The sequence below is a fragment of the Camelus bactrianus genome, chromosome 3 (assembly GCF_048773025.1).
Source record: "Camelus bactrianus isolate YW-2024 breed Bactrian camel chromosome 3, ASM4877302v1, whole genome shotgun sequence".
NCBI classification, from domain to species: domain Eukaryota; kingdom Metazoa; phylum Chordata; class Mammalia; order Artiodactyla; family Camelidae; genus Camelus; species Camelus bactrianus.
This window is the reverse complement of record NC_133541.1, coordinates 31,771,371-31,797,616: the sequence shown is the minus strand read 5'-3', so window position 1 is coordinate 31,797,616 and position 26,246 is coordinate 31,771,371. Positions and strand designations below refer to the sequence as shown.

The following is a 26,246-nucleotide window of genomic DNA, read 5'->3' as shown; positions in this document are numbered from 1 at the left end:
CAGTGCTCAGCAGGGAGCAGAAATAAATGACTCTTAATAATTCCAGGATGCAGGGTTTTTTAGAGCAAGAGGGTTCAAAAACCAAGGGAATGTACCTGGCGTTCAAGAACAAGTGACTCAAGTAACGTGCAATGAGGACAAGATAAGGTAAAGTCAGGACCAGGGTAACTGACAAGGCGGCTAAATGAGGTAGAGTCCAACAATCAGAGTAAGAAATGCAGTAACAGAATTTAAGAGACAGAATGATGCTTGCAGAGAACAGGTCTAAGATTTCAGAGGTCGAGGCCCAGTGATGATAAGGTCCTAGATGTGACCCTCAAACTTACATGGAACATAGTCAAGTAACTCTGAGCTGTTTTTTCCCTGATAAAACAACCATAGCTTATTTTTTTGTATAATTTTCACGAGATGAAAAATCTAATTTGAGAGGGAAGACCTCATCACCTAGAATTACTGTTGGTATAAAAACTCCTTGACAACTCCCCAAATGTTGGGAGATACTGCTAACTAGAATGGTTAAGTTTTGTCTTTGTAGTGTATAATTTTTCACTATACATCAAACCTACAAATAAAAATTGGCATAGCCTCTTTAAAGGGCAATTTGATAATATCTGCCAAGATTTAAAATGCACACATTCTCTGACTTGGCAATTCTGCTGTTAAAAATTAAGTAACCTGAATATGTACACAAAGATTATGTCCAGGTATGTTTATTTGCAGTACAGTATGTAATAGCGAAAGACTAAGAAAAAACCTAAATGTGTATCAACAGGAGTGGTTAAGTAAATTATGGCAGCCACAGTGGAAAAAAATTAAGTAGACTCATGAATGTTTCATATACTAAAAGAGTTCAAGATAAATTAAATGGTGTGACCCTGTACTACATGCTCTTGTTTGTTTTTTTCAAAAGCTCTGTTTATAGTTACTTGAAAATCCAAAGAATATACCTGGAGGGATAATTAAGAAAATGATCGCAGCAGTTGCTTCTGGAGAGATCTACTTAAGTAGGAAAGTGATTCACTTTTCATTGTATGTCATTTGAGCTTTTGCTATTTAAAAAAAATTAGTTTAACAAGCCCAATAAAATCTAGGACTAGCAACAGATTAATTATATTTTAGATGTGTGGGAAGTACAGTCTTCCAAGTGCTTTTACCATTTTCTCTTATTTGTCACAACCCACCAAAGAAGGTGTCAACATCCTCATTTACAGAGACAAGGAAAGAGGCCCAAAGACAGAGAGACCAGTCAAGTTCCCATGCTGACAAATGTCAGAACTGGAGCCTGAAGCTAATTCTGGTTCCCAGACCCACAGTTTTTCTATAATTCCACACTAGGTCTCTGGGAAAGTAAGGGACAATTATTTGAAAACGTAGTTATACGTCACCTTTAGGTTCCCTTTCATACTGTGTGTCCCACAGGCATATCATCAATACATCTGACTTCCCCTCACCCCCAAATTGTACCCTTTTATATTTTTCTTTCTAGATTAATAACCTCCAATTGTGAAACCACTTAAATCAGAAAGCTGCGAGTCACCTTCTCTTTTACCAGTGTATCTCACCAATCACCAAATCCTGTTGATTCTGCCCACTTAACGTTACTCACATCTCCAATCCTTTTCCACTATTACTGCCTTTATTCAACCCCTCATTCTTGTTGAGATTACTCCAACAGCTTCCCAATTAGATTCAGTAGGTTTCACCCGACTCTAATCTATCCTGCCAGTTATCTCTCTAAAACATAAATGTAATCAGAAATCTTTTGGGCTTAAATTTCTTTAAAGTGATCCAGAGTCTTTCAAGGAAAAAAAAATTAATTTAGAGGACTTACGAAAATAACTAATTGATCTTAGCCTTCTCTTCTATCATTTTCTCTCTCTTGTCCTTGAACCACTGGTAGATGGTCCATGATGCCTAAGTACACGCCACAGTCAGCCCTTCCAAACTCTTCACCTGCATCTCCTGGCATTCCTCTACTTGGACCCAATCCTCCAGCAATAAAATCCCGCCAGCAAGTGCTCCCAATGAGTTACTTCTCTCTCCTCTATGTCTGTGTACGTGTCATCTCTTTTGCTTAGAATGCTCATCTCCTGGTTAATTCCTTTTCCTTTGAGGGCCATCACAGGATAAACCCTCTAGAAAGCCATCCTTGTCTCTTCCATCATGAACAGCACAAGCAGGCGTTTCCCTAAGACTCTGTCCTTACCTCTATCGGCACTTAAGCCTGTCACACTGTGATTGTGCCTGCTTGTCTCTCCCAATTTAAACTTTGAGCTCCTTAAACACAGAGACTTAAAAGTTTATTATCTCCATGGCCTAGGAGATTGACATTATCATTACTATTTCCAAATGGAAACAAAATAATTCAGGGCAAGTAACAGCCAAAATTTTGCAAATCAAGCTATAGATTACAGTGCACACTTTAAGAACATACAAGAAACCAAAGCACTAAACTAATAAAAGAATGCAAAATATGAAACTGAAGGGGGGGTATATAAGGTATATTCTGAAGGTAGGAAATAGGAACAGAACTGTTTATCTTTACACTTAGTTTGTTATAAGCAAAAAATGATCCATCCTTTATTAACATAAATACAATTTCCAACTGTTTACTTATGCTTCTCTTAAATTTACTAAGTCATCACATATACAACTATCTTGTCATTAATTACTAGTACAATAATTGATTGAAGTTAAAAAAGACAGTAAAAGTTCTGTTTGCTTTACATGCAAAATTGTTCCTCCAGAGAATGTCTAGTTCTGTAACTTTTAACAGCTACTTAATTAAGTTCTTAAGCTATCTCACATCGTTTTGAAAGGAAAGACACAGAACTTAATGCCCTTTAACTCTGTACTCGGCTGTTCAATCCAGTGTACAATGGGCAGGACTTGGAAAGCATATTTTAAAACTTCCAAAAGGATCTGTGTTGTCCTATTTTCAAACAAGTCACTAGGTAATGTTTTGGATAAAAGACAATTGCTTCTACTTTGACATTTCTAGGAAATAAATAAAAGTGATTATTTGCTGGTGTATTGGAAACCCCCATCAAAGTCTGCTAGTTACCAAGTAACATCTATTTGCTAATTCAATGTTCTGCTGGTATGTCAATGCTTTTGCAAAACTAATCACAACAGTTACCACAAAAAAGTTCATCAATAGACCATTGATATAGATGATTATTTTTTTTTTTAAGGACAAAAACTACAGTTAAGGCAACTGCCAAAATTCAACAGGTCTATACACATGATGTTTGAAAACCAGAAAGCATTTCCCCCAAAGATTCCATAAACACCTATTAGTTACTCAAACTAGTATCTTAAAGCCTTCTAAATATGTACTGAGCCTTAAGTAAATTACAAGATTCCCTTGCTATTCACGTATTTATCCAGTTCCTGGGTATTGATACCAAGAGTCTGAATAGTAAGGGATACCACACTATTTGAATATCATTCTTCAGTTTCAAGTAGTGTGTAGCAAGCAACTCTGGACAGTGAGGCATCTATGAAAAAATTTCATCCAAAGTTCTCCAAAATCCAGCATCAAAGAGAAAGATTCTGAACAGTATGGGATATCTATATTGTATTCACTGTACTGATAGTCTAAACTGCCTTAACTATCTAACATACTAAGAACTTAGGAACAAGCATCCAGAAGTCTCTGTTAACACTGCTCTTCCCACATCTTTGTTATAGTGGGTTTAGGGACTCCCTAAGATTCAAGTCACTGGTGGCAGTAGCTCCAGTGTCTGGCACAGAGGACCTAGCAAAGAAAGCTTGGGGAATGGGAACAAGGACAGGGAATCTGACAAGGAAAAAAAAAAAACAAAAAACAGGCAAGGGAATAGATGCAGAACTGTAAGGACCAGAGGCTCTAAGGCGGACTCCCTGAGACACCTGCCTCATGCCTGGGATGGCTCCTAGGAGGAGGACAGTACAGAGACCTTACCCTTCTCAGCCCCTAGGCTGCTCACCTTTCCTGACATGTCTGCCCTTACCTATCTGCCGAGTCAGAACAGGTGACCAAATATATGCAAAGGTATAAACATGTCCAGGATTGTCTGTAAATGTGCTCATCTATGTAATGTGTTAATATAAGACAGGAAAAGTAAAAGCAGTAACAGTGAAGTCTTACTCTAATTAGAATTTCATAATTTATGGCTCCTAATAAATAATCAAACTATGTTTTATGTATTTCTTTTAAAAATATACAAACTGACAAGATATGAGAATGACAATTACTTTCAAATACTGATTTTTTCCTTTAAAGCATCAATATTTCAACAAACGAATATTTTAAAAACACTATACTCAGCCCTGCATGTTAGAAAACACAAGGGATGATTTCTGTGGTACTACTGAAAAAAAAAGGATTTAGACACAGCTGCAAGTGAATATGGAAAAAACATACTTTTAACATAAAGTATCTGCTAATTACCTGTATGTTTTCGAAGATGTTCTTTAAAATGTCCAAAGTGGTCAAACTGTTTCTCACAGTACTGACATATGTGAATTTTTTTCCCAGTTCTTTGCTTCTTACTGACTCCACCTTCTTCAAGGTGGTAACAACTGAGGTGCTGTTTCCATGCGCTTTCCCGAAGATACCTTTTATTGCATATTTCACACTTGAAACTCTCAGTGGAGTGTGATTTCATGTGTTCCTTAAAATGGTAAAACAATTTAAATGAACGGTTACATTTCTCACAATGGAACAAGTCCTTCACATGTGACAGCTGAAGTTCCACAATTTCAATACCTTCTACCTGTTTGCTTGTGGGGTCAGATGCACAGCCATCATCTTCTTTAATCTGCCCTTTTCTATCACCTTGACGGTACTTGCTGGTAATATCTGCCAACAGTGCCAGAGCAGAATCATCAGAGGAACCTGTGCTCTGAATGTACTTGATGGACTGCTTTGTGGAAGCCACTTCCTCTAATGTTTCGATGCTTTCGTCTTCCACTTCGATTGTGCCTTCGGCAATCTCCACCTCAATTTCAACGGGTTCAGATTCTGCAGATGGCAATGACTCAGTGATAACATTTGAAGTTTCTGCAATTTTTCTTTTTTTTGCTTCACTTTTTCCTGTCGTATTTTCCTCTAGTGGAGCTGAGTTTTCTTTGTTCCTGAAATACACAAGGCACGGGTTAAAAAAAAAATCAGTCAGATCTATCAAAATCTTTTTGGAAGATTTTGATAAGCTGATAATAAAATTTATACAGAAATGCAGAACACAATACTGGAAGACTTATACTACCTAATTTCAAGACTTACTGTAAGGCTACAGTAAATTAAGACAATATGATACAGTGAAAGGATAAAACATGGAGATTAATGGAACAGACAAAGTCCAGAAACTGATCCACACTTATATAGTCAACTGACTTTTGAAAAAAGGTTCCAAGGTAATTTAACGCAGAAAAGATGAAACAGTGGTGTTGGAACAACTAGTATCCATATGGGAAAAATAAATCTTGACCCTTACCCTCATATCATACACAAAAAAATTAAAAATGGATCACACACTTAAATGTAAGAACTAAAACTACTAAAAATGTAAGAAGAAAACAGGATAAAATCTTTGTAACACTGGACTAGGTTTAAATACTGAAAGACATTTATAGTCAAGTATTTATTTAAGTATAAATAGCAGATAGAAAGCAGAAACTTTAGTAACAAAAACTGATAAAATGGATTTCATCAAAATTAAAAACTTTGTCCTTTGAAATACACAGTTAACAGAAAGGCAAGCCAGACATCAGGAGAAAATATTTGCAAACATGTATCTGCCAGAGGTCTTCTATAGAGAATACATAAAGAATTCTTACAATTCACTAAACTCAATCTCTTAAAACACCTGTTGGGAGACAATTCTCCACAAGTTCCTTGTGTTTCTGTACATCTTGGGAACTGACAAGCTTTGGTTCTGGACTATCTTTCCAAGGATGTCTGCAGAAAAGCCAACAGCCTGGGAAGACAGAGTTGCTGCCTCCAAAGAGGACAGACAGCTCTTCTTATTGTCCAATATAATAATGTCCCCCTGTGTGATAGAAAGGCAGGTTTGCTCGCAGCCCATTATAAAAGACGTCTTCCTAAGCTGGAGATCTTCAGCTGTGAAGAAAACCAACCATATGCACAACATTCACATGGGCCTGTGGGACCTGCGGAAGGGAAAGCAGCACAAAGAAAACTCATGCTGTCTGCTGTGCAGAGAGTAATAACGTCCTTTCTTTCTGACCTACCAACCCTGTATCATCTATCAGCATCCAGGAAACGGTGGTAGGATAATCTGCTGGCTTGCAAAGTAGGGTGGAATCTCAGACCCCCCCCCACATTTTGGCACCAAGAACAGGATGCTGAAAAAGACAGGCTTTCTATAACAGGAAGGGTAAGACCTCACAAAGCAAACGGAATTTGAAGAAGCCCATTGGAGCTGGCAGCAAACAGGTTTACCAAATTGTAAGGCAATAAATGGTCCTCTATTTAATTGCCTATTGTTATGAATTGAACTGTGTGTCCCCAAAAGATATGAAGTCCTGACCCCCATGAATATGACATTATTTAGAAATGTCTGCAGATATAATCAAGTTAAGATGAGGCCATTAGAGTGGGCCCTACTCTAACTATGTCTGTATAAGAGATTGGAGTTATGATGCCACAAGCTAAGGATACCTGGGGCTTCTAGAAGTGGAAGAGACAAGGAAGGATCCTCCCGTAGAGGATTTTGAGGGAACATGGCCCTACCAACACCTTAATTTAGGATTTCTAGCCTCCAGATCTGTGAGACAATAAATTTCTGTTGTTTTAAGAAACTCAGTTTGTGGTATTTTGTTATGGTAGCCCCAGGAAACTAAAACATTTACTAATGAGGTTGCAGGATGAGCACTGGGTAATAAGTTTAAGGACAGCTGCTGGAATGGTGTTTCAGTTGTTGCAAACTGTCCAGGGGTGGAGAGGCGGGGGAAAGAGGAGGATTTCCTTGCCATCTGGTGGTCAGCCTGAAGTCTGCCCCATTGTTAACAACTAAGATGAAGATTCAAGAGCAGTCTGACAGGTGGAGACAGAAGGTTCCACCTGCTTTATAGACAAGTTACTGTCAAATGCACCTAAACCAAGTGTGACAGGAGGGAAACTCGCAACTGCTACTAGCAGAAACCAGCTGAGTCATTAGAACTTTGGCTGGTCCACATGGGAATTGAAGGGGCAACATAATGCTTGTCGAGCAAGGAATAATGGCAACGCTTGGGCCATCTCAGAGCTCGGCCCCTCCTGTGGTCTGTCATGTCCACCTTAGATCCATTTGGAGATGACTGCCAAAGGTTTCGGAGTTTTTCTGCAGTGGGTCCTGGCTGCCATAAAGGTGCTTTGGGTGCTCTTGGAGAGATTTCTCTGAGACAAATTCTTATGATGAGGCATTACTAGGAGTCTTCCTGTCCAACTTCCTGGGTTTATAATGCAGATGAAGATGAGTCACTAAGGAATGAGAGAAGGATCCAAAGCAATATAAATTCTTGTGGTCAGACCTGCTGGAAAGCCTTCTATGTTGCACCAGGAAAAGCATAGATGTTATCTTGACAATGGGGCAGCGAATGTCCAGGATTAAGGTACACTCTTTAAAAAAAAAAAAAAAAGCCACCACTGTGGAAGTCAAGTCTGAGTCAGCCAAAAGGCATAAACCACGTGGCCCCAATTAGAAAGCAATGTGAATGGGGCTGTTGAATCAAAGGGTCCCCAAAACTGACATTTACGGTGTCAGCAATGATAACCCTGCTGCCTGACAGAAGGCTCTGGGTGGGCTGAAAATATCAGAGGTTTATTTAGTTGAGCCACATACAGCTCCTGCGCTGCCTGACACAAAGTAAACGTAACTTGCTCACTGGCAGAGTCACTTTCTTCCTCCACACCACCTCCCCTTCTAGCTTCCCTTCCTCTCTAAACTTGACTTCATCTGCTTGGAGTAAGATAATTAGGGGTGAAGCCAAAGTCTCCCTGTTCCCCAGGGTATACAGTGAAGACACCATATACTCATTGAAGTATGCTGAGGAAAACTCAAGAATGCGAGGGACTCAAACTTTCACAGTTCTGTTATATTCAGGTGTCCAACTCACAATCCCACCTGGTTCCACGGAGAGAGGCACTTGCATTCCACTGATGGGGTCTGAGCAAGGTTCACAGGAGGAAAGGGAGGCTGTCCTGACCCTGTGGGTGGTGCTGATTCTACATACTGCTGTTTGACATCTGAATGTACAGCAGGAGTTGATACGGTATGTGCATTTACACCTCTCCATCCCATAAGTACCAGAGATGGGTCATCCCGATTGGGAAGAACCACACACACAGAAGAGCTACTAGAACAACCTTCCCTGTTATTAGCCACTAGTAGCTGGGTCAAGATTTAGCACAAGTGTCTCTATTTTATATCTAAAATTCACATTATACTGAAGATATCCTTATGACTGGCAAGCCAGAAGTCTCAGTTGCAAAGGCCCTGAATGTAATATTAAGACATCTCTACCAGCAGGGGTTGCTGATAAATCCCAACAAAATTCAGAGGTCTGCTCACCAAGTAAAGTTTTTGAGGACTAGACATGCAGATTCACAATGTTCAATCCCCTCTAGCAGTAAAAGAAAAAAACTACTGTTTCTTCACCTCCTCCCTCTTCCCATCAAAAATGAGACCCAGCATCTCATTGGACTATTTAGGTACCAGAGACAGTATGTGCCTCACTTCTACTAACTTGTTTATTAGATCAGCTAATCTGCAAAACAGTATCTTTTAAGTGGGGCTCCAACCAGCAGGTTGCACTGGTGGCACATTCTCTACCAAAACCCTAGTGACCTCCTTCATCTACAAGTCTCTGAGACTGATGCCTTTGCAGATTTGAGCTTCTGGCAAAGGGAAGCTGCCTCCACCCAAAGGTATTCCTTGGGTTTTGGACTTGCCAACTACTTGATATGGCTACAAGGTACACTCCCTTTGACAAGAAAGGATTAGCTTGCTAATGGGCTCTTGTTGAAACTGAGATAAGATTCATGGAAGCTTTGAGGCTCTCTGCCATTTGGGAGTGTGTTAACTAAAACTTCATGATCAGCAAGTTAAGATGTGCCCAACAAGTCTCATTTGTCAAACAGAAATAGTTATACTCAAGAGAGCAGTTGGCCTCTTGGCTTTACATGAAAAAGTGGTAGCTTCCCTACTCTGTTGCCCAAAGAATGCCATTAGATCAACGGGGTCTTTGGTTCACTGACAGTCTGGCTAAGCTGAAGGTGTTCACTGGGCTGCTACAGATGCTCAGCCTAGGCACCAATTCTGCAAACCCAGAAATGGACATGGCTGCGCTGGCTCAGAGTGCAGAACTCAAGGCGGTCTTCATCAATCTGGACAACATTCTCCAAAATGATCCTTTCTGTATTTTTATTGATTCTTGGGCTATTGCCATGGCCTAGCTCTCTGGAAGACTTGGAAATCTTGGCAGATTAAAGATACCCATCTTTGGGGCCACAACTGTGGAAACAAATAGCAGCTGCTGACTAAACTATCTGGATCACTGATTCAGATGTTCATGGTAATGGCTTGTTCTCCAGTGGTACCAACTGGAATCAAGAGTATCAAGCCGACACTGCCTAGACTTCCATCACTGCCACCTCTATTCAACAAATTCTGAAGATGGTGACACACTCACTCTCACAGACTGAGCAGAAAGTAAAGGACCCTATATTTCTGATGGAGAAGTTGCCATTGCATGCTAGACTTGTGATACTTGCTAAAAGTTGGCCTGTGTGTCTCATGTCACATCATAGAGGGCATTGTCTCCGACTGTTCCTGGCAGACAGACTACACTAGACCTTTGGCCCCGTCTCAAGGCTATCACTGATGTCTCACCACTAAGGACCCCTTTTCAGGTTAACCTGTTGCTGTTCCAGTCTAATCAGTTGGTTCTGGCCACACTACTGTGGCTTTTGAGATTGAGCTGTGTCATATGTTCAGCTCTCTGGACCACGTGCAGTCTGATAATGATGCACTAAAAGCTACTCAATAATTAGCTGTTAGTCAAGGTATTGTTGGAACTTTCAAGCTCCCTACCGTCCATAGATACTGATATTGTAGAGTGCTGTAACAGCCTCCTAAAATATCAACTCAAAAAGACTTCTGACTCTACTTCCCTTGCTTCCTCCTTGTCCAAAAATCTGAGTAAGGCATCAAACTCAGCTGTCCCTAGAAAAGGATCACCTCTCTTTGGCTGCCTCCTGGGTAACGATCAAGACCTATATATAAACCTAACTGGAAATTTAGTATTCTGCTCTGACCATTCTCAGACACTATCTTTTTCTTTCCCCCAATGGCAACCATGGAGCAGCCTGGCTGGTACCTCTTCCAAATTAATATCCTGTCAAAAGTAGGCCTAGCAGATTCAAACTTAGTTCTAGTTTAGCCATTGGGATTCTCTTATTGAACAGACATCAACTTAGATCCTAGGAATAATGACCACTTGGTTGAATACATTGCTTGCCAAGTACACTTAGATTGGCCCTTGTGGGCCAAAGTGGAATATATAATGGGTCTCTTAAGTTTTATAAATGCCCTTATCTCTGTCCATTCCACATGAAAGGTCTAGGTAAGAGGAGATGGCTGGAAAAGAGGTAAAGTTATAGCTACTAGAACGGGACATACTGATTTTGTGGAGGTGGAGGGAGAACCACCACCCTGGACACTAGAGAGAGAACATCTTTGACTGCAGGAGATGTGTAGGGGGAGAAAGGGACATTAATAATCTTTGTCCTTCAGAACCACTCCGAGAGCCTTCCTCAGGTAGGAAAATGCTCTCAGGCAGCTTTCCCCAAAAGCTGCAAGTTTAAACTCACTGCTGGATCTGTCATCCCTCACCAGAGGGCTCTGACCACAACCTGATCACCATTTTCCCTAACTTTACTAAGAAGTATTTTGGCAACAGCACGGGATGGCCAAGCTCCTGCATGTCGCGTGCAAAACACCAGGTTTTCACTACTATTCCCAAAGCTCAGGCTCAGTCTGTGAGGTGGCTGTCACTCAGCTGGCATCCAGGTGCTCATGATAAACAGAACAGATTGAACTAGCAGCTCTCAGACATTCCCTCCAAAAACAAAGACTCATTCAAACTGAGCTGGGAGAGGAAGGCCACATTGGAGACAATGTCAATCTGTGCCCCTGACTGATGAAGATCCCACTTTGTGGTCACAAAAACTTGTAAACAACACTTTCTTCAAAAAGCACCTATGTGCCCCCTGGGACCATAATTCTTGTATGGAAGCTAGGTCTTAACTTCCTTCCCAAAAATACAATGCCTTGAAACTTAGAGGTGGGAAGAGAGCATCCAGTATCTAAGGAAGCACCACTGGTAGATCAGTTTAGCTCTCAGATGACTGTGAAGATCTCTCCAAAATAAGACTACCCTTGGTTATTTGGGGGAGCTTCCTGGAGGAATAACTGATTTATTTATGCATGTTCTATGAGCAAGCAGTCTTCCCTACCATGAGAGGCATCCAAATAAATAGGTGGTACAAATTTGTGTCTGGCTCTAGCTATGTGATCAATGACACCACTTGGGATCTGGAAGACATTCATGTCAGCCTCAGAACACTGGCCAGGGTAATTATGGAGGCTAGACTTGCCCTAGACTTCTTCCCTGTTGACCAATGCTGAGACTGTGCAACTGCTTAAACATCTGGCTACACTCAGATTAATCCTTAGAGCTAAGTGGAAAAGTCAATACAGAAACTAAAGGAGAAAGCCTTCTGGCTTTCTGGGATTTGTTCAGTTGGTTGAGTGTAGGACCTTAGGGGAATGGATGCATGGTTAAGAGTACTGCAGGGTGGCCACATCCTGCTACTTGGAATTCTGATGTTTTCTTAACTAAATCCCGCGCAGGGAAAAATTGAATAGTAGGTCCCAGTCCCTACTGGCATATTAATCGGAATGGTCATGGAGTAGTGTATTCATTGGAAAATTTACCAGGAGCTGGAACAGTGTAGAAATAAGCACACTGTTGAAACACCTCTCCGTGGGACCCTCATGTTTCTGCATGTCTTATAAACAAACACACTGAAAGTCTTTTGTTTTGGACTATCTTTTCAAAGACAGCTGTCTGTATAGCAAATGGCCTTAGAAAACAGAGCCTATCTTCCTCCAGAGTGGAGGGCCAGTCTGTTTATTGTCCAGTGTAATAAAGATAAGGGACCCTCTGGGGCAAAGGCTGGGTAGATTTGCTTACAGCTCATCATAAAAGATTTGGGTTTCCTAGAGCCCAAAGTCCTCAACTGTGATGTAAACCATTGTGAGCACAACACACACCAAAGCCACTGCATTATCCCTCATGACTCCTGGGGAATGGGACCCAAGAAAACTGACACGAACAGGAAGCTCATGCTGCTCTGTATGCTGTGAGAGACTCAAAATTCTCATGTCTGCTGCCAGCACCCATAACACTGTGGCAGGCCAACTTATTAGCTGGTAAACAGATTAAAACCTCACACCCTTCAGTTTTTGACAATAACTCAATTTTTTAAATGGGCAAAAAATTTGAACAGACATCTTGCCAAAGAAGATAAACAGATGGCAAAAGAGGCACATAAAAAATGCTCAAAGTCACTAGCCATTAGGGAAATGCAAACTAAAACCACCATATACCTACCAACTTGGCTAAAATGAAAAAAGTCTGATCATACAGGAAGACTGTGGAGCAGCTGGCACCCTCATACAGTTCAAATTGGAATGTAAAATGGTACAACACTTTGGAAAACAGCTTGGCAGTTTCTTAAATAAATAAATAAATAAATAAACAAACACATCTACCATATGACCCAACTATTCCACTTCTAGGTATTTACTGAGAGAAATGAAAGCATATGTCCAAAGACGTGTACACAAATATTCGTAGTCACTTTATTTGTAATATGCAAAAACTGGAAACAACCTAAATGTCCATCAACAGGTGGTATAGCCAATCAATGGAATACTCAGCAATAAAAAGGAACCCACAACAACATGGGCAAACCTCTAAAACATAATGCTAAGTGAAAAAAGTCTAGCTTGAAAGACTATACACTATAGGAATCCATTTATATGAAAGACTACACACTATAGGAATCCATTTATATGACATTCTAAATAAGATCAAAACCACAATGAGGTAATAACCTATAATGAAAAATAATAATATACACATATGTATAACTGAATCACTATGCTGTACACCAGAAACTAACCCAACATTGTAAATCAACTATATACTTAAAAAAACCCAAAAACCCACAGTGATAAAAATCAGATCAGTGGAGGCTGGGGATCAGGGTTGACTGCAGTCGTAAGAAAAGTTAGGGTGATCAAAATGTTTCTATATCCTGAATGTGGTGGTGGCTACACCACCGTGTACAATTAACAAAATTCAAACTCTACATTAAAATGGGTGAAATGTATTGTATGTAAACTACACCTTAATAGGCTGAGGAAGAAAAATCTATAAGGCACCTGCTGTTTCCTAACAAATAACAGGAACTTTCTCATCCAGTTTTAAATAAGCAATGATGCAATTCCAGCAAAATAAAGTCCTAGTATTTTTTCCAGTGTCATTCAAAAATTTTACACTGTATTCCAAAAATATGTGCATACTGCAAATGTGAGAAGAGCACCTTATTTACCTTCTGCATCTACAAAGCAGTTATACAATAATCTTCTCAATACAGAGTTGCCTTCACCAGTTGATTTAACCACAACTACATCATGCAATTTTTATTCCTAAATTGTGTAACATTATACCCAGCCAATTACAAACAGTCAATATGTAATACTGCTATCTTCCTGTCTTTAAAGAATCCTTCAGAGTATACTGCATGCCTATTTGGTTCATGAAACAATTCAACATGCTACTATATTTATATTGAGAAGCACTGATGGTTGTAATTACTGTAAGAATCCCAGTCTTACAATAAATCTTCTAAAAGCTTCTAAATAGGCCTGGGAAAACAGCTGTACCTAGTTGTTCTTACCATCATCTCCCAATGACTAGACACAAGAACTTAATTAAATGTCTTCCAAATCTAACCTGGACCACTGTTGTTGAGTATGTTCCACTGTTCTGCTGACAATGACTTTCTGCATAGTGAGATACTACTTACTAACATGAGCAGCAAAGGGACCACACAGAAAACGTTTTCAGAAGGTTCTCATCTGAGACTTAACCACAAATTTGATACTGCCCCATCCAAACATATTCCCCTAGTCTACCTCCATTTTGAGAAGGTATGACCTAAATCAGGTTTACATCCTCAATACACCTCTATTTTGCTACCTGTGTCTTAGCTCTCTCTGCAGACACTGGCCTGGTTTTAATCAGCACACACCATCCATCTATTCACAAATGTTTATTGCATACCTACTATGTGTCAGGCACTAGGCAGCAGAATACATACACACCAAGCTCTTGTCAGAAAAGTTTAATCTTGAATTCTGTCATCAAACTAATTAAAAGCTCATTAGGAGAAATAATATTTATGGATAATTACAATTTAAGAATAACTAAGAAACAACTGAACGTATCTTTTGACTGAATCACACCAGTGAGTGGGACTAAATCACTCTGCCCTATGTGTAACTGATTTTACCAAACTGTACTTCAGTGTTATGTCAACAACCTACATTGAAGTTCATAAAGAAATAGAACCAAGAGATAATAACAGCAATTCACATTTAGAGTACAGTGGGCCAGATTCCTTGCTAAGCACTTTACACGCATTAATTCACTTAAACTTCACAAATAATCCTATGTAGACAGTACCATTATTATCTCCATTTGACAGATAAGGAAACTGAGCAGCTCACAGGAGGCAGAGTAATTGCATTGAGGCCACACAGTGGCAGAGCTGGGATACTACAGAGGCAGCCCGACCCCAGAGCTCTTGTTCTTGGTCACTATGTTTCAATGACACTATTCATTATGTAAAATGTTGAAGTCTTTACTCATTATACCATTTAATGTTTTCCTAGTAACTTCTATGAGAAACTGTTTTAATATCAAGCATAGCTCCTACAAAACTGGTATGTTCTCATATTATAACCATAACTAATGTAACTGAAGGGTTTTTTTCCTTTTTCTTTGCAAAGAGGTGCTTCAGAACTCAGAGCTATATTTAGCTCATTTAGCAAGTAGACAGACTTAAATGGCATGCATTTTGACTATCATATTTCTAACTTCATTGATTATCACCTCCACCTAGCCTATTTATTACATCTTCAATTTCCTCACTTTTTAAAAAAAACTGTACTACGTTAATCTATGTAAGGCAAACTCTTTTTAGAATAAGGCTTAGTACAAATAATTAGCTTGAGTCCAACAAGACAGTTTACAGGGGCCCAGAGAACTCCTTAAAAGATGTCTAGTCCTCCTTATTTTATTAGACACAAAAGATGCTACTTCAGTTAATATTAGCAGTTTTTACAAAAAATCAAGTGTGAGGTAAAGAACAATCAGTATCCAGAAGAACTTTATAAATTCTTAAACACATACTCCTGATTGCAAAACGTAAGCTCTTTATGGCATGACACACATGATAAATTCTTAACAGGGTGAACATGACTGAATATAACCATCTGCGCCTCACTAAGGAAGTTAGTTCTTTATAGCATGACCCTGAATGTGACTAAATATAATAACTATCTGTGCTCATTAAAGAAATAATTACCTGACTTCAAGGGCTTTGATAGCTTCTAGCATTTGTAGAAACTCTGCTGCTTTCCATACATCATTGGCTTCTTCTTCTCCTTGTATCATTAACTTTGCTGTATATGTGAACTCAATCAAATGACGAAAGGCCATCTTACTAACACCTGTAAAAAAGTTGTGCATTAGCATACATTCATGGTGATTCAGATCTTGTATCATTTAAAAAAGAAGCCCAGTGTTTGGTACTTGATGAGTATTTGTTATTTTGGAAGGTTAATTTCCTGGCAGAATTCTCACTTATATATGAATGGGCTAACTATTACATCAGACATGCTGTGTTTCTTGCCAGGGAGCTCTGTGTCAACTCAGTTCCAAAATCACCAACAGCTTTCTACAGCTTAGCAAATAAAGGTCAGTACCACTCTGCCTTTATTTCAACGTCCTTCACATTATTTTTTTATTTACCACTATTTTCCCTTTCAAATCTTAAACCATATCAAACCCACATTATATACTGCTCCTCAAACCCTTCACTTTCTAAGAAGTTCCTTGCCTTAACACTTACCCTCCCTTCATGACTGCTTCATCACTTTATCTCTGGACAAATCCTACTACCCTTAAAGGCCCAATTTCAATGCCACATCTTTAGTAAAACCCTTAATACTTCCCTCAGGCTGGACTCTGTACGTGGCCTAATAATTAAAATTCATAGACATCTCTTGACTATAAGCTACTTGAGAGAAATGATTTTGTCTCTAAACTCACCACACATTATCTAACATGATGCTTCCCAAAATGCAAACACACAAAGTACATATAAATGAATAAAGGCTAAAGTCATTCTCAAAATTAAGCTTCCACAATTCCAATCTTTATGAGTTTTGTGTTTAAATTTTGGCCCAAAACGATACTCTACTTCTTTATGCTTTTCAATGCTATATATTGTTTCAGTCTGCTAATGGAAGGCTATGAAAAGCTACTGTCAGGAACAAAGAGAAAACTAATTTTTGCAGATTGTTTTATGCTAAGAAATGCCCAAGACCAAACTGCACACAATATACACAACTACAAATACAAAATTACTTTTACGTTTTTCCCATGAACTTTATACACCTGAAGGTGGCCTTGAGGACAACAGTAAGAATATTGGTGGAATATCCACCACCCCTCATTTATATAAAGCAAAGATATCATTCAGGAAGTTAGAACTTCCAAGTTTTAGTCCAGGCTCCCTATGACCTCTGATCTGGGGCCAACGCAGACCTCTGAGCCTCAGAAGACTCATCTTCAAAATGCCTGAATACAATCAGAATGTTAAGAAGCACCATAAAGTATAATATAATATGACCAAGTTACATGATACCAAATAAGCAAACTAAAAATAACTGGATTCACTGAAAGCTAATTTTATTTGGGTCCCCTAATCGTTTTTCTCCTGGTTGTCTTTTGACCATGTTATATTTTATTATATGAGAGTAGCCTGAAGGACAGACAACTAGATTTTGCTTTTTTTCTTTAAAAGAAATTTTGACCAAACATTTAAAAGTGCAACAAAAATCTTTCCTAAAAACAATGTGCAAATTTTTCCTGAAGCAGAATATTTTCATTTTTAATCAAACACATATATATGCCTGATATATTTATACGTATCAGGCACGACTTTGAACACTTTACAAGTATTAAACTCATTTAATCCTCATAACAACCCTATGAAGTACTATTACAATCCCCATCTTACAGATGAGGAAATTGGGCATGGAGATTTTTAAATAGGATGATGGCAGGAAACATTCCTGTTTGGGAGTTTGAATATCCATGGTCCCATTCACTACAGGACTGCAATCTCTTATTCATATTTCCAAAGTCCCCCAAATCTCTTAAAACCAGAAAATTTCCTATAAATTTGACTGCATCATTTTTTCCCGAACTGACATGAGGCTATTTATAGTCTTTATCCCACTTAGCATAAATGTTAATAAGCTATGATGCTGGATTACTACTTGGTTATAGGATATTGCTCCAGACCCTACCGGGTATATCATGTAATGCACATACTGCACTACCTTAGAAAATTCTAAAAATTTGTAATCTCAAGAAGCATCTGGCCTCCAAGGATTTGCAGACTTAGTTCCAAAGCTTGGTTAATCAGAATCACCTGTAGACTTAAGCAGGGGTCCCTGATCTCCAGAATCAAAACTGGGATAGAGAATTGTTTTTCGTAAGCACTCTAGGTGCTTCTTATGTGACCAGTCCAACATTGGTCCTAGGAATAAACCAATGACCCAATTAGCTAACATGAACCAAACTGATAACACGTCCAGGTAAGTGAATGGTTGGGCGATGCTGTACAGCTGCAAAAATATTTTATACTCTATCAGGACTAGTCTGGTAACTTTCAAATTTCAGCCCATTTCCTCATCAACCCCTTACTCCTTTCATAATGTAAGTGTGTAGGAGAATACATTTTTTTACACGCAAATATCTAAGCAAAACGTTAATATGAACACCTTAATCTGAGTCATTTTTCCACTTAGGAAGGGGCAAAGGGGAGCACCATTCTGGAATTTCTCTAGTCTTAGGGAATTCCTCAGTTGGTGGAAAACTCCTACTCAAATAAGATGTTTGAACACGTGCTTAGATGTTTTGTCTTTGATATTAGGGGCTAAAATTTTGGACACGATGGCAGAGTTGCTATTTGAGAGAAACTAGGTGCTTATGGATCTGTGGCTTCAGGAGTAAAGAATGGAGTTAGAAAATTGGAGGCTCGGGTTAAGAGAAAGCTTTTGTGTTCTCAACTAGGGCATAAATGTCTGTTTAAGATTTTATGTGGCGTGAGTCCAAGTCACAAAGCTGAATTGGGATGCAATTGGCTTTGAGGACAACAATTTTCACTTAAGTCGAAGGTTAACTTGTCATTCTTATCAAAGGTAACTTACTTCACCAGCAACTTAGGAAACAGGGAGAGAGCTGGTTCAGCTTGCATCTAATGACAGTATATACTCATAAAGCATATTACAATTGAAATTTCCTTTACATACATGTCATTTGCTTTTACAAACCCCTATAAGGCAATGGTTCTCAACACTGGCTGCATGCTGGACTTGTCCTAGGGCAGTGCTATTCTAACTCTGCTGTACACAGGAATCATCTGAGGATCTTGTGCTGATTCAGAGGTCTAGGATGGAGTCTGAGAGTCTACAGTTCTAAAAAGCTCCCAGGTGATGCCAAGGCATCATGGTCCTCAGACCACACCTCAAATAACAAGGACCTAGAGAACTGTTAAATACAGATGCTTAGATCTCAGCCCTCAAAGATTAATTTAATTGATCTGGAGAAAAGGCTTGGGTATTGGTACTTGCAAAAGCTCCCCTGGTGTCTCTAATGTGCAGCTAAGGATGAGAATCATCACCATTCTACAGACAGGAGTTCCAGTTTTAGCTAGGATGGAGAAAGCATACTCTACCCTAACTTATCCGTTGATTCCAACTAAATATCTTGGACAGAATACATAAAGCAAAATATACAAGGACTCTGAAGAATAATTAGAAGCAAAAGGATTGGGGAGAGAAATCAGAACACAAAGAACAGCAGTAAGTTTTCTGGTTTTACATTTTTTTTCTCCCACATATCCCATGCTGAGTACAGCCCAACTCCTGTTACTGGGCAGCAGGTGCAAATAGAAAAGCTCCAAAAGAAACTCTTTCTGGCTCTAGAACCAGGAAAGGGGATGGACAGTATGTGTGTAGGTGGGAAAAAATAACCAATTTTTATTCCTCTCTCTCAGCCCTGCCTCAAGACAAGCCCCAGTTCTGATGCTGCATGCACATCTGTGGCTGGCTGCCACCAAGCAGGCGCCTAAACTCTAAGAGAAAGTTCTCTCTGGCACAGAACTAGGAAAGAGACAATAATCTGAAGCACATGGAGAGAATTCCTGTCATTTTCTTCTCTCACCACTTTGTCCAGGAAATGGACCCCACTGCCGGAATTGTACAACATCACAGGGAGGCTAAACCCCCAATTTTCCAGACAGAGGACCAGGAAAGGGAGCTCCTGGGAGCTAAAGTACAGAGGAAATCAGGAGGGGTAGCTGGATTAAGGTCCTTATATCTGTGTATGCAGTCTTGAGCTCACCACTGAGCTGCACACATGTGCAACTGACCTGAGGCTGCACAGCAAAGGCTTTGAGAACTGCACTGTGGTGTGGACTACTACCCAGATCCACACACCTGGGACCTGAACAGCACAACAAAGGTTCTGAAAACTAAATTAGAATTGGATCCACAATCCATACAAGGCAGCCTGAACTTAACCAGGCTGAGTGCCTACTAAAACAAAATAAACCAAAATGACAAAAGCATTATAGAGGATTTTAACAGCACCCAAAATTACTTGACATATTTTGTACATTCAAAAAAAAAAGGAAGCTAAAATATCCAATGTTACACAACTGACAAACAGTAAAGCTGGGACTACAACTCGGATTTTCCAAGTACATGCCCAGGGCTTTCTCTACAGCTAGGTGGCCTAGCCAGGTAGTACAGCAATCCCAAAGTTAAGGGCTTAAGAGACACTGAGCCAAACTGATTCTTTAAACTTGAATCTGGCAAAAACCCAAAAGAACAAGAATGCTTTTATATTTTTCTTTCTTATTTTCTATAGTTTAAATACTGAAGGCTTGTGTGTCCTGTTCTATAAATGGACACAGCAGGTCAGAAGTGTAAGAGGCAATCCCAAGGTGATTCGTCTTCAGAAGACCCTACTTCTCTAGGTAGGTCAGTACTCCTCGCTCCACCAGCAATGCATATTCAAGACTGAGTGACTTATTTTTTGACTTTTTAGGATTCTGCTCAGAAGTCAACTCCTCTGAAATCTTTCCTCTCTCTCTAAAGCAGATTAAACCACTCATGCTCCCTCCTCAGTGAAATCATTCTGTAATAAGTCTCTGCAACACTTTCTGCACTCCTTTACCAGTTGCTTATCCATGATTAAGTTTGCAGATTCTCTAAGGGCTGTCTTATTCATCGAATCCTCATTTCCTGGGTCTGGGACAGTATAACAGGTATTAGATTTGATAAGTAGTCCCAATGTACTAAGTTTTGACAATGCACCGAACACTATGCCAAGCACTCTGAATATATTACTTCAATTAGTCATTAGTACAAGCCTACTGACCCACTTTTCAGATGAAGAGGCAAATATGCAGCTGAGGTAAAGTAACCTGCCTGGGGTCTCAGTACCTCAGGTGAATAAATGGATGAAATTTTGCCTTGTAATAGAAACAAATACCATCTAGGCTGCTGGATTCTCACTTCGGTAAGCTTTGAGGATTTCCATTATGCCTGTGCTGTGTCCATCACAGATAATCAAAAGATAATCTATTTATGGATGTATCAGCCAGAATGCTAGATAAGCTGGAATGATCAAAATAAGAGGATATTAATTCTACGTTTTCTTTGTTCCCCTGGGCCCCAAATTTCTCCAAGGGAATAATGTTTCTAGGCAACCCATTCATAACAGAGAATATATACACAGTGAAAGAGATACAAAACCAAAACTCAAGAATCCTGATGAAGAAGCTAATGTTCTATATTTACGTAGGCAAGCTGATTTATTTCCTGTAGCTTTGGACCGGGAGGGAGGAGGAGTTAGGTACTGTAGTAGCAGAAAACAAAGGCATGGGAATTAATAGCACAAACTGAATCCCTTGCTAGATGACCACCCTCAGGCAGGTGCCTTTTGGTGCCTGCTCCCTGATGTGCAAATTGGAAATAAAACCACTTATTTCAAAGGACAGCTGTGAACTTCAGAAAATGCAAACTACATAACAATACCTGGCACTTGGTGGGCTATTATTACAAAATTCAAGCAAGTACAAAAATCACTTCCTATTTTAAGACCTTCTGTAACCTCTAGAACTTCTGAATGCTACTTCAGTTCATCTTCCTAGCCTTTTTCATGTTATGGCAGCCCACTTCACACTGTGCATGTCATCTGCACCTCTGCTAGTACAGAAGCCTGCAGCATCTCCACCAGTCTGAAACATAAGCCCACTAAATATGATGGAAATTCACTTTTAATATATATTTTCAAAAGACAGTGATTGCTGGTTTTAGCAATGAAAAAGACTCTTTAAGAGACCAACAACTACCATCTAACCTAAGAGTTTTTCCTGGTAGATCATTTTACCAAGAACTTTACTAAGAATTCTCAGGTGTCACTTTATCCAGTCACCTAATAGGAACCATTGATGCCTATTTCCCATGGTACCTTGCTAAGTTAACTGTCCAAAACTTCATCAAATTATAATATTTGCTAAATATTGTATTTAAAACAAGCATTTACCTTCTATCTCCACCAAAGGTTCCTGAGTAAACTCCTGAAAGAATTTGTAGAAGAACTTGCTGCAAGCAGCCAAAACAGCCTTGTGGGCCTTAAAATGGTGTCCTAGATAAAAAAAGAAAATTAAGTCATTCATATTCACAAAACCAAATAAAAAACTATAAAACAAATTAGAAAATTAAAGTAAAACAGATTTTTAATATAATTATAAAACTATATTCTGGGCAGGTATCTCGACAAATTTTAATCTCAATTAGACACGAAAGCAGATCTTTGCCTCAAAAACCTTATTAAGCCAGTTTTTTTAAAGGCCATCTTAACAACCTTTTCAGGAGGTAAGGAGCCTCCTACCACATAAGCCAAAGGCATATCCTATTCAGTTGAAACTGCTAAATATAAACACAACCCAAAAGGTTATACATCATTTGAAAAAAGAACAAGCAACAGGATAATCACCAAGCTGGATGTGTTCGCTATGGAAAACATTTACTATGCCTGATATTTGGAACCTCAATCTACAGCAGACCTAGAATAAAGGATTTTTTGCCTTGAAAAGTCTGTTTTCACTACATAGAAAAGCTATCCAAGCTGGGTTTGCCTCCATTGTAATGACAACTCCTAAGACTGGTAAAGGCCCCATTTTATTTCGGGGGCTTACCAAAGAGGGTACTAGTGCTGCAAAGGAATCTCTCACGTTTTCCCTCCAAGACCATTTGGGAAACTATAAAGAATTAACAATTCCCAAATGACTCCAGTGAGAGACATCACAAAGCAGCTTATAACAGAAGGCTATTAGCCAAACATTTAGAGACATTCTCCCTATCCCCATGCCATCATCCTGCACTCGTGTGTAATGAGAACACTTCAAAAGGCTGCAAGAAGTTAAAATGTGATGCTTCTGTTGAAAGCGTGACTAGCCTTCTGCAGCATGGTCTACGTGAGCGGACACTGGTTAAGTGTCCTCGGGTCTCAGCGCACAGCCTATGCAGACTTTTGATAGGGAGTCCACAGAAGGTGGGTAAAAAAAGGCGAGTGGGGGAAGGGGAGATAAGAACTGAAGCCACAAATTCGCTCCTCAGCCCACCACTCTACCTACCGTCGACAATTAGGGTGATGTCAGTAAACCGGTCCTGCTCTCGCTGTTCATTCAATCGGTCCAGGATCATTTTATGATGTTCAGGGAACTCCTGAAGGCATTCCATCGTCTCTTCGGCCTCCATGGCCGTCGGGTTGCTCTACAAAAGAGGAGCATGATAATGTACACCCATGAGCTCGGGCTAAGGAACAAAACCCCTAAAGCATAAATTAACAACAACAAAAAAAAAACCAAAAAAAAAAAAAACCCCAGCAACGTGAAAAGAAAGGGGGAAGGTGAGACAAGAGGAGAGGAAGGCGAAGGAAGAAAGAAAGGCGAGCCGGGCGGCCGCCGCGCGTTGGGGGCCGGAGCCGCGGCCGCGGGACTCCGAGCCTGACCTAATTGGAGTCGGGAGACGCGAGCTGGAGCGGGTGGGCACAGCGCCGGAGGCTCCGGGCGCCGGGCGCGCAAGTCCGGCAGGGGAGGAGACCCGACAGCCACGGCGGCCCTCTAACGGCCCACCGAGCCCTTCGGCTCGGCCCTGGCTGCCGCCGCCCCGGGACCCGGTCCGGCCCGCGGCCCACAACGACTCCCGGGTCGCCTCTCCCTCCCCCGCCCTCCCTCTTCTCCCCCGCCCCCCCTCTTCTCCCCCGCCCCGACCGGACCGGCACTCACTCAGGGAAGGAGGAGCGGCCTGGGCCTGCGCGTCACTTACGTCGACGTGCTGCGTCACGCGTCAGGCTCCGACTGACGCGGACGCCTACTAAGCGCAGGCCAGGGAGTGGGTGCGTCGCGCCCCCGCCTGCCCTTCTCTAGTGGCGGGGCGGAGCTTATCTAAGGGATTTGGCGCTAGCGAGGGCGACGCGGCTCGCGCAGGGAGGAAGAAGTCCGGCTGCGGCGGGGTCGGCCCGGTTTAGGCCTGGCTTCGTCGTGGGTGGGGCTCCACCTACCACCCGCCTGCGCCAGACTCCAGGTGTGAGCACTTCCGACCGGACCTAAGAATAAACTCGTAACCGGTTCCCGGTGCGCTTTTATACTCTGCTCCCGCACGCCAGCCCCGCCCCGCCCCGCCCCGCCCCCTTCCTCTCGAGGCCTAGGTCCCGCCGCCTTACCTAGCTCACGATCCTCCCTCTCTCCTTTCGGTCTCCGAAGGCTTTCCTTCTCTGCTGTCCCCTCTCTGGGCGTAAGTCGCCCCACACTCTTTCCTATCCCTAAACACCAGCTCGCGCGCCATCTCCCCGCGAGTGACCGGGAGCTCCCTCCGCTTGGCCGGCTGGCGCACGTGCGCTCACTCCGAGACCCCGGCGGCCGCGGCGCGGGCTGCGGCGGCCACGGGCGCGAGCACGTTCCGGCCGCCTGGGATCTTCCTCCCGGGTGCCCGCCCTCTCCGTGCTCGGCGGGCAGCACGTGTTTGCTAGGCACAGGACCTGGATCTGCTCGGGTTATTTACACGTGATGCTGTTACTGGAGCTCTCCATTCCCCAACTCCTCCTTTTTAAGAGGCCAGTGACCCATAATCAGCCTCACGTGACTGGGTCGTTCCTTCATTCATTCTGAAAAAAATGGCTTTTTGAGGATGAAATAGTCAAGATTTATTCTTGTCAAGACTTACTTATTCTTATCTCCCAGAAGAAAGATTAGGATTAGGGAAGAATTTAAATAGCTGTATGCAAGAGTAAATGTAATAATTATTTCAACATATTTATTGAGAGCCAACGTTGTGCTAGCTACTGTAACAAGACATATGTGCTTTCTGCCTTCCCAATATTAGTATGATGGAGTAAATAGACATTTTGAATAGTTAATTGCCTGAGTGCTGACTGCTGAGTGTTATGAGATGTGAAGAACAAGATTATCTGGGTCAAGGAAAACTAGCGGTCTATAAGGAGCAATATGAAGTCTGACTGTTCTTAGCCAAGAAAATAACATGCAAAGGCACCAAGATTATAGCATAGTGAGAACTGAATGTTACTGGGACAGACCTACAGGGGCCTTGTAAACAATGTTAAAGATAGTAGATTTGAAAGTTGAGCAGGATAGTGACATGGTAAATTTTACTTTTTGAAGAGAGAATTCTAGCCCCAATATGGAGAATAGATTAAATGGGACAACATATAAGCAGAGACCAGTTGGGAGGCTATTAGTAATCTAGATAAAACCATGGTGGCAAATGGGATTAGAAAACTAGATGAAATCTAGAGAGAATCAACATTGGCTGGAAAGCATGTCATAGGTACTAAATAAATACGTTGGCTATGTTTATGTCAAGTGAGAACTGTCAAAGGTGACTTCTAGATTTCTGATTTGAGCTGGTAGATTTTTGGTACTATTTATCAAAATAGGGAGTACAACTGGAGGAACTGGCTGGGGAAAGAAGAGGAAGGGGAGAGATAACTTTAAAAAATTAAATGGAGATGATGTCAACAAGGCAGTTTATATATGGATCTGACAGAGCTTGGAGGAGAGAGCTAACCTTAGAGATTTTGAAAATTTTAGCATAAAGTGGATATTGAAACCATGAAAATAGATGAGGTTGTTTTAGGAGAATCTGCAAGAATGATAGACTAGCAGCTTATAGGTTAAACTGGACTTGCAGTGTTTTAATACTGTCATCATTACTATTCACAGAGTGATTTTTAAGATGAAGAAACTGCACCTAGAGATAGGTATTTTAGAAATTCCAGTATATAGGGCTACTTTCCTGTAAAACAACAATTGGATTAAACCAGACAGAGACTAAAATCTTTCTACGGGATTTAAACTATCTAGTTCAACATAGCCCCCACTACTTTCTAATGGCTTAGACCCAGCACGTATTATTCCTTTTTACTTGTCTTTTTCCAAAAGCATTTGAATTTGGACTCTTCGTCTATAGGAGCAGAATGGAAGAGGGTGTAAGACTTTATCCCTGAGAAGTATTACTGTTTATGGGTTGAGTAGGAAAGGAAGAACCTGAAAGGAGAGTATGGCAGCTGGAGGGAGGAAAACCAGAGAAGTGTAACATCAGGGAGGTTAACGTTTCAAAAGAGAGGATATGATCAGTAGTACCAAATGCTGCCAAGTGCTCAAGCTAAATAAGGATTAGGAATGGCCCATTACTGGGTGACGAGAAAGAGTCTATATCCAAGTAGGTTAAGGAATA

At 40.7% G+C, this 26,246-nt stretch overlaps 1 protein-coding gene across 6 annotated transcripts in view; it reads right to left on the bottom strand.

Moving 5' to 3' along the window:
- ZNF131 (zinc finger protein 131) overlaps positions 1-24,560 on the bottom strand; it is a 29,118-nt gene extending 4,558 nt beyond the window's left edge. Inside the window, exons 1-6 of one of the 6 annotated variants that reach the window (XM_074357731.1) lie at positions 24,217-24,559; positions 23,126-23,264; positions 22,033-22,134; positions 15,710-15,854; positions 4,761-5,121; positions 4,436-4,658 (exon numbers count right to left, since the gene is read on the bottom strand). In XM_074357731.1, the coding sequence (XP_074213832.1) occupies positions 4,436-4,658; positions 4,761-5,121; positions 15,710-15,854; positions 22,033-22,134; positions 23,126-23,249 (955 nt within the window). In that variant the 5' untranslated portion in view covers positions 23,250-23,264; positions 24,217-24,559. Of the gene's footprint in view, positions 1-4,435; positions 5,122-15,709; positions 15,855-22,032; positions 22,135-23,125; positions 23,265-23,502; positions 23,737-23,779; positions 24,113-24,216 lie in introns of those variants that run through there. The other 5 variants (XM_074357708.1, XM_074357718.1, XM_045525077.2 and 2 more) reach the window with 5 other exon arrangements.
- Between the last annotated feature and the right edge of the window lie 1,686 nt (positions 24,561-26,246).